We start from the raw sequence: 9,730 nt of genomic DNA on the forward strand, positions 1-9,730 counted from the left end.
GTGGGAAATGTAGTATTGGTGCGTGTAAAAGATCTGCGGGCTGCCGGCTTGCTGCGGTCTGCGGGCCGGTTCTAATAATAAATCAAGATCATCCCAGGGGCCGTAAAAAACCTTCTCGCGGGCCGGATGTGGCCCGCGGGCCTTGACTCTGACATATGTGCTCTATAGGGACTGTATCATGTCTTTGTTTTGCTTTTCCCTGAGCCATTGTCTGTGTTTCTCTGTGTCTCTCAGGGGCGAGTGGAAGTGGAGGCCGGGAACGAAAACATGAAGTTTGAGACAGGACCATTCTCCTTCTACGGTGTCATGGCCCTCAGTGCTCCCACGTTAGGCGAGTCCTCTCTCTCTTCCATTATATGCTCTGTCTGTTTCTCTGTCCCCTCTCTCTCTCTCTCTCTCTCTCTCTCTCTCTCTCTCTCTCTCTCTCTCTCTCTCTCTCTCTCTCTCTCTCTCTCTCTCTCTCTCTCTCAAAGCACACCTTTTTCTCTCTGCTTCCTCTCTCTCTCTCGATCTTTCTCTCTCTCCTCTCAATTCAATTAAATTCAAGGGGCTTTATTGTCATGGGAAACATATGTTTACATTGCCAAAGCAAGTGAACTAGATAATAAACAAAAGTGAAATAAACAATCAGAAATAAACAGTAAACATTACACTCACAAAGGTTCAAAAGGAATAGAGACATTTCATATTATGGCTATATACAGTGTTGTAACAATGTGCAAATAGATAAGTACAAAAGGGAAATAAATCAACATAAATGTGGGTTGTATTTACAATGGTGTTTGTTCTTCACTTGTTGCCCTTTTCTTGTGGCAACAGGTCACAAATCTTGCTGCTGTGATAGCACACTGGTATTTCAACCAATAGATATGAGAGTTTATCAAAATTGGATTTGTTTTCAAATTCTATGTGGGTCTGTGTAATCTGAGGAAAACATGGGACAAGCTCAAATTGGTCCTATAGTAAAACTGATATGTTTTTATTTATGACATTTTTTATTGTTGCCAATTTTGGTCTTTAATAAAGGGCCAACAAACACTTTTCCTACCATCTACCCCTTCCACTTGCCTCCTCCATTTTTTGTGGTAATGCTGCAATCAGTTGGATGTCATAAAGGATAGAGCAAACATTTCCATATATAGTTCCATAACTCCACCTTTCCTATTCATAATATCATTAACAAAGAGAATTCCTCTTTTTTCATAATATATTTTTTTAATCAATTTGTATATTTTGTCGTACTATTTATTCTGTCTATTCTGGAGGATGGAACTGGAATTGCAACCAGCTTTGTGTATGGCTTGTGTTTTGAAAGGGAGATATTTTGAAAAAGGTTCAATTTTCAATTAACTGAAAGTGAGAGGTTGTAATCTGGATAAAGGGAAAAATTCAATTTTTGAACAAGTGATGAGGTTGGGGGGATAAAATAATTCAATATTACAGAATTAAACCTCTCACTAAAAGCATCAGTCATACGAAAGTTATACTTAAACCTGAAATGGTTCTCCAGTTGAGGTTTAAGTATAACTTTCGTATGACTGATGCTTTTAGTGAGAGGTTTAATTCTGTAATATTAAATTATTTTATCCCCCCAAACTCATATTCATTATATAAATAAGCACGTTTACACAATTATTGCTGAATGAGCTTCCTTGATGTTTTCCTAAACTTCCCAATACCTTTCTGATGCATTTCATTCACTTCAAACCATACTTACAAATCAGTCTGACAGTATTTTTGACACATTTTTGTCATAGTGTCAACTACAAAAGTAAATATTGGCCGGATCGTGAAAATAATTTCTCAAAATGGGGTCACAGGCCAAAAGTTTGTGAACCCCTGGTTTAGGACTTGTTATTATTATGGCACTGTCATGGAGGGCTCACATACAGTTTTCCAATTTATTGGTTAGGAGTGCTTTGTGATTGCTCCTTCAGCAAATTATATTTTACTTCGTCCCGCACGAGCCGTTGTTTACGGACAGATGGCTCATTGCCGAAGCTTCCGTAGCCTGGCGCCCTTGATAAACCAAATCTAAACAATTCGGTTTCAGCAAAATAACATTTCCAGTCAACAGAGGCATCCCACTAAGCATTTATAGTCAGGCAACGTCTTAAGGATGTCTTTTTTTGGTCCTATCCGGACCGGCAGTCTTTTTTGGTGCAGTCTGGACATCAAACAACATCCATGTTTTATATGCAATGTAAGTGCCTTGATGTGTTTGGACCCCAGGCAGAGAAGCTGCTGCCTTGGCAAATGCAAATCTATCTTTCACAAGTTTGGAAAGAACAGTACAGTATAGTACAGTATAGTACAGTAAAGCACAGTAAAGCACAGCAGAGTACAGTACATTACAGTACAATACAGTACAGTAAAGAAAATTATAGTAATGTACAATACAGTAGAGCACATTAGAGTACAGGTAAAGCAAAGAAAAGTAAAGTATAGTGTACTGTTTTGTACTGTACTCTAATGTACTCTACTCTACTGAATTCAACTGTACTCTACTCTACTGAATTCAACTCTAATGCACTCTACTGTTCTCTACTGACTCAAACTCTACTGTACTCTACGGAATTAAACTCTACTGTACCATACTCTACTCCATTGAATTAAAATACTCTACTGTACTCCAGGGGTTCCCAAACTTTTTCACTCAGGCCCCCCTTCCAGCATTGGGAAACATCCCTGCGCGCACACACCACGTCTATATCTATAGGCACAAGCACTGTTCATGACATAAACTGTTCACACGCACACGCTGTTCACACATCAGTTTCGTAATTCTGACTGTCCAAACAGCAAGTTAGAGTGTCTTGAAATATCAGATTCCATGTGCTTTTTGGCTGTTCAGACAGCTAAGATGTTTTATAAATCCATGTGGCTCCGCTTCACTGAGGCACTGGCATCGTATGTTATTCGATGGTAGCCTAACATTGCGAATTGCGACATCTGGTGGTATCAGTGTGAAATTAACAGATGTCTAGTTTGTGACGTGTGTGTGTGTGTGTGTGTGCGAGTGTGTGTAACACTTCTGACTTTTAACATAAAGTGGGTGTGTGTTTGTTTGTATGTGTGTGTGTTTGCTTTGAGAAGTAATGTCTCGTGCATTAACTGCATTTTATGTCTCTAGAATGCACATTCGCCTGGTTTGACAGTGGCATTCACATTATTCACATTTAGCCTACCAGTTCATTGCAATTTTACCTGTGTTAGAGCGAGTATGCATTTTTTGTGTGCCATCGCCATATCCTTGTGTGCATGCGTCTGCACATGTGAGTGTGTGTGTTTTTTTGCTGACTCTAACACTACATTTTATGTGTGTGTGTTTCAGAGTTCCGCTGTCCGTCACACATCAGTGGTTTGAACAGGACAGCATCTCTGAGCGCTGAAGATAGTACAGAGTCTCTGTCTGTCAGCGGCAGCAATAGCCAGCTCAATACTCAGTTCACTATCCCCTTACCAACATACACCCCCGACTTTTACGTACGAGCTCTCACAGACCTGCAATTTGTCAAGGTAAGGAGGACCATCCGTCCATTGGAGAAATCTAACACAACAAGGTAGCTAAGGTGCAGAAAGTTAAGAGACTGATCTCTCTGCATAATTATATCAAAGCAAACGCCAAGCTTTAGAAATACAATACATTTGAAAGCATTCCCAGCCATAACCTACAATGATCATTGTTCCTCTTACTCTTTTCTCTCTTTCTCTCTCTCTCCTTCCTTCTCCCTCCATCTCTCCCTCCCTTCCTCTCAGATCTCGCAGGCCCAGTACCAGAACGGTGTGATGTCGTCTCGTCTGGACTCCATCCCCCAGTCACCTGACTTCGGCCAGCCTCGACTGGAGGGTACCACGTCCCCCGTTTTGACCACCACTCCCGGCAAACTATCCTCCGGCACCCCCAACCCAACTCCCACCCCGGAGACCACCTCCCTTTTGGCCGACAAGACCACCTCACTCCTCAACGAGGAGGACTGTCTGCCCCACAACCTGTCAGAGAGCAGCATATGACACACACACACACACACACAACAGTACACATACCTATATATGTGCGTATACACACAACCAAGGACTGAGGAGACTGAGTGTGGGCGAGAAGATCCATACGTACACACACACCCTGATGTTGAACAGCAGGGTCCAGAGAGACAGAGCAGGCCACACACATTCTGTACAGGTAACTGAAACAGTAATGGAAACACTTGAGTAAATGAGAGATATAGGTGTAGATCCTGAGTTAAATAAGCAATTAAAATCCCATCAAGCTTAGGGTCATGTATAAAAATGCTGGGCAGGCCATTATTTTGTCTACCATGGCTATGCCCCCATAGGATGACAATCCCCCATCCACAGGGCACGAGTTGTCACTGAATTATTTGCTTAGCATGAAAACGATGTAAACCATATGCCATGGCCGTCTCAGTCACCAGATCTTAACCCAATTGAACACTTTTGGGAAATTCTGAAGCGATGCCTGAGACTGCGTTTTCCACTACCATCAATGCTAAATGATGGGATTTCTTGTAGAAGAATGGTCTCGCATCCCACCAACAGAGTTCCAGACACATGTAGACTCTAAGTGGTTCTGGCTCATGGTGGCCAAACGCCCTATTAAGCCACTTTGTTGGGGTTTCCTTTACTTTGGCAGTTACGTTTATGTACATATGCAAAAACACACAGACATATACACACCCTAACTGGAAAAAAATTGAGTTGTTTCAACTAATTATAATTAAGAAACTGGTTCCACACTTTTTTTGTTTACTCAACTATTCGATCAAAGTGTTACCTGAACTTAGTTGAACCAAACTTGGTTAGTTTTAGTTGAACCAAACAAACTTAGTTTTTAGTTGAACCAAACTTGGCTTCAACTTGAGAACTTTCAGTCAACTTAAAATGTTGTGGAACTAGTTACACACAGACAGTGCTTTTGACATTCAATAATTTCAACGTACATGTTTAACATATAGTACATGATCATTTATACAGTAATTATTATTCAACATGTCCTCACAACCTCTTGGCTTCATACTGAGCTTCCTGCTGCACCACCATGTCTGTGTCAATGACTGATTTCAGCTGTATTGCTACACTTTGCACTTCAATGTAAATATCAGATCTGTTAAAAGTATAGTTGGATTAACTGATAATTGATACAGACATGGTGGCATAGCAGAACGATCGGCATGCCGTGAACCAAAAGGTGAGGATATGTTGCATAATCACTGTATAAATGACCATGCACAAAGTAATAATGTACACTGAGTGTACAAACATTAGGAACACCTTCCTAATATTGAGTTGCACCCCCTTTTGACCTCAGAAAAGCCTCAATTTGTCAGGGCATGGACTCTACAAGGTGTTTGTATTTGTATTTATTATGGATCCCCATTAGCTGCTGCCAAGGCAAAATTAAGGCAGTTATACAATTTTGGATAAAAATACATTCATTATAGAATTCACAACACACTCAGTGTGTGCCCTCAGGCCCATACTCCACTGTCATATATCTACAATGCAAAATCCATGTGTACATGTTTGTATAGTGCGTATGTTATCATGTGTTTGTATGCATGTATCTGTGCCTATGTTCGTGTTACTTCACAGTCCCCGCTGTTCCATAATGTGTATTTTTACCTGCTTTTTAAATCTGATTCTACTGCTTGCATCAGTTACCTTATGTGGAATAGAGTTCCATGTAGTACTGTGCGCCTCCCATAGTCTGTTCTGGACTTGGGGACTGTGAAGAGACCTCTGGTGGCATGTCTTGTGGGGTATGCATGTGTGTCCGAGCTGTGTGCTAGTATTTTAAACAGATAGCTCGGTACCTTCAGCTTGTCAACACCTCCTACAAAAACAAGTAAGGAGGAAGTCAATTTCTCTTCCACTTTAAACTGTGAGAGATTGACATGCATGTCATTAATGTTAGCTCTCCGTACACTTTTAAGGGCCAGCCGTGCTGCCCTGTTCTGAGCCAACTGAAATCCCTCTTTGTGGCACCTGACCACACGACTGAACAGTAGTCCAGGTGAGACAAAACCAGGGCCTGTAGGACCTGCCTTGTTGATAGTGTTGTTGAGAAGGCAGAGCAGTGCTTTATCATGGACAGACTTCTCCCCAATTTAGCTACTGTTGTATCAATATGTTTTGACCATGACAGTTTACAATCCAGGGTAACTCCAAGCAGTTTAGTCGCCTGAACTTGCTCAATTTCCACATTATTCATTACGAGATGTAGTTGAGGTTAAGGGTTTAGTGAATGATTTGTCCCAAATAGAATGCTTTTAGTTTAAGAAATATTTAGGACTGACTTATTCCCTGCTAACCATGCCGAAAATAACTGCAGCTTTTTGTTAAGTGTTTCAGTCTTTTCAGTTGCTGTAGTAGCTGACGTATATAGTGTTGAGTCATCCGCATACATAGACACACTGGCCTTACTCAAACCCAGTGGCATGTCGTTAGTAAAGATTGAAAAAAGCAAGGGGCCTAAACAGCTACACTGGGGAATTGCTGCTTTTACCTGGATTCTGTTTGAGAGGCTTCCATTAAAGAACACCCTCTGTGTTCTATTAGACAAGTAACTCTTTATCCACATTTTAGCAGGGTGTGTAAAGCCCTAACACAAGTTTGCCCAGCATCAGACTATCATCGATAATGTCAAAAGCTGCACTGAAGTCTAACAAGACAGCCCCCACAATCATCAATTTCTTTCAGCCAATCATCAGTCATTTGTGTAAGTGCCGTGCTTGTTGAGTGTCCTTCCCTATTTGCATGCTAAAAGTCTGTTGTCAATTTGTTTACTGTAAAATAGCATTGTATCTGATCAAACACTATTTTTTCCAGAAGTTTACTAAGGGTTGGTAAGAGACTGATTGGTCGGCTACTTAAGCCAGTAAAGGGGGCTTTGCTATTCTTGGGTAGCAGAATGACTTTAGCTTCCCTCCAGGCCTGAGGGCACACACTTTCTTGTAGGCTTAAATTGAAGATGTGGAAAATAGGAGTGGCAATACTTGACCCGATTCAGGAAACTAGGCATATGTCGCAAGTCACGACTTCATTGGAAAGCCGTTTGAATGTAAAAATAAGATAGTTTAGCGTCATATTTTCATATATTATAAATTTCTAATTTTGACAGAAAGTGGTTTTAATTCAAGCTAAAGTGTACTGTTAGCTAGCTAGCTGACGTTAGCTGGCTGGCTCCCTAGCTGACGTCATTATTTGTTTCCCAGAGCGTTTGCTTTTCTAGTTAGTCTAATGTTAGCTAGCTAACATTGGACCTGGTTGGTTAGTTCCCAGCACTGTGTCTAGGCTGAACAATAGAACGAGTCAAAATTCACCCAAGGCTGAAAAATGTCAAAAGAACGTTGGTTAAGCTGGAACACTAGTGCAAGCCCATAGAAAATTAATGGAATCGAACATTCACAGAGCCTGTTTTGACTGGAGTGACGCTTAGAATTACATTCCGCCTAAATGGCACCAAAAAAATGTATCCCTTTTTATTTGACCACTACAATCTGTTCTTAGGACGAAACTGAAAAATAAATTGTGTAGAAAGTAAACATCCGAGCCTCGATGGTGCCAAGTGTGCTTATGTCTGCATAATGAGAAAGTAGGAAAAAAATGGCAACTTCTGACTATTTCTGTTCTAGTGTTTGATGGCAACGGAATACGTGTCCGACTTGAACAAATCTAAATATACACATTGCGAGATATTTGGCAAAATATACCAGTGTGCTTCTCTATAGGCAAACAATGGGGGGAGCTCAGCATTCCAAGGGCAGAAGGTATTTAGTGGCCTTTGATGACAACAGAATGTCATGTGTCCAGCCTACTGAGGCAATGTTGCCACTTTGCTTATTGTTGTTTAGCTAGCTAACTGTAATGACCTGACAAGATCATAAAGGAACAATTGTCCAGACAGAGGGTTGAGTTTACGAATTGACGGTTTATTAACCCAACTTTACACAGGCTACTGTTTGGCCGTAGCCCACGCCAAATAAACAAAATAAACAAGCCAACCGTGACCTTCTCTTGTGAAGCCCAGACGTAAGAGAGAGAACAATGGCTAAACCTGGTCTTAACTTCCAATGCTCCATCCCCCTGCCCAACCCCCCTCCACGCCACTCCGCCAAACACCAGGATGCCCGGCATCAGAACATTCCAGGCATCCCCGTGATTGGCAGATAGCAGGTTGATTGACATGTCGGACCCCGCGAACACTGGTAAGTTAAACACAACCCACTAATAGCCTACCACATAACACACCGCTGTCTGTGAGGGTCGCTACATAACGTTAGCTGGCTGGCTCATTAGCTAACGCTATGTGACATGTGTGATCTTAAACGTTGTTTACCAAGCTAGGTTCATTGTTTACCTAGATAGCTAGCTATATGTCTTAAGCTAAAGTATACTGTTAGCTGGCTGGCTCCCTAGCGGACGTTATTATTAATTTCCCAGAGCTGTTTGCTTTTCTAGTTAGAGCCTAATGTTAGGCAGTGTTGGCACTTTGTTCATTGTTGTTTAACAAGCTAACATTAGCTGGCTGGCTCGTTAGCTAACATTACGTGACGTGTGTACATCCCCCGTTGAATATGGCCGGTGTCAGTAAACGTCTGCAAAAAAGTGTAATGAAGTTGTTGCCAGCAGAGCTGGTTAGGCTGTTTTTAATGTTATCCAGAGGTAAACAAATCATCGGCCAGATCGTGAAGTCTGCGCTCTGAGAGCGAAACGAGATGGGTGGGGCTAAAGCTTAAGTGTGAACGATTCTGAACGGGTGTTGACAAATAAGAGCTCTTCACTAGATACCAAAACATTCAAAGGCGATTTTCTCAAAAGCAGAATTACTTTCCCATTGTTCCTCAAATGCAGTGTATGATATACCATTTTGTAGCCCTGAGTCTGTACTTTTATCCAATGTAAAAAACAGAATTTCGCAACATAAAGCCAAATCCAGGTGGTGAGTCACATATCGTCCGATATTATCCTCAGTAATTTCCCATCCAGATTGTCAGACGCCAGTGGCTTGTCATTGTTGATAGACAACAATATTTTTTTCTCCTCTTCCACACTGACTTTACAGAATTCAAAAGTACAATTCTTGTCTTTCATAATTTGGTCAGATATACTTGGATGTGTAGTGTCAGCGTTTGTTGCTGGCATATCATCCCTAAGTTTGTTTGTCTTGCCAATGAAAAAGTCAAAGTAGTTGGCAATATCAGTGGGTTTTGTGATAAATGAGCTATCTGATTCAATGAATGATTGAGCTGAGTTGGCTTTTCCCCCCAAAATGTAATTTAAGGTGCTCCAAAGCTTTTTACTATCATTATTTATATAATTTATATTTTTCATAGTAGTAGTTTATTTTTATTTAGTTAATCAAGTGATTTCTTAATTTGTAGTACATTTGCCAATCAGTTGGGCTGCAAGACTTATTTGCCATACCTTTAGCCTCATCCCTCTCAACCATACAATTTTTTTGAAACTGTTCCACAAAGATGCTAGCCCATGTTGAAAGGTACTTCAATCTTTTGTCTTACCCATTCACCCTCTGAATGGCATGCATACACAATCCATGTCAAGTCCCTACACTGGCTTCCTGTTAAGGCAAGGGCTGATTTCAAGGTTTTACTGCTAACCTACAAAGCATTACATGGGCTTGCTCCTACCTATCTTTCCGATTTGGTCCTGCCGTACATACCTACAAGTACACTACGGTCACAAGACG

The 9,730-nt window shown here is 41.1% G+C and overlaps 1 protein-coding gene across 1 annotated transcript in view; it reads left to right on the forward strand.

The window, feature by feature from the left end:
- Nucleotides 1-8,492, forward strand: part of LOC139576368 (metal transporter CNNM4-like) — a 60,748-nt gene extending 52,256 nt beyond the window's left edge. The window contains exons 5-7 of the mRNA XM_071402413.1: nt 235-331; nt 3,335-3,519; nt 3,760-8,492. Coding sequence (XP_071258514.1) covers nt 235-331; nt 3,335-3,519; nt 3,760-4,014 — 537 coding nt within the window. The 3' untranslated portion in view covers nt 4,015-8,492. The remainder of the gene's footprint in view (nt 1-234; nt 332-3,334; nt 3,520-3,759) is intronic.
- The last annotated feature ends 1,238 nt before the right edge of the window (nt 8,493-9,730 follow it).

Source organism: Salvelinus alpinus, chromosome 5 (assembly GCF_045679555.1).
Source record: "Salvelinus alpinus chromosome 5, SLU_Salpinus.1, whole genome shotgun sequence".
Taxonomy (NCBI): Eukaryota; Metazoa; Chordata; class Actinopteri; order Salmoniformes; family Salmonidae; genus Salvelinus; species Salvelinus alpinus.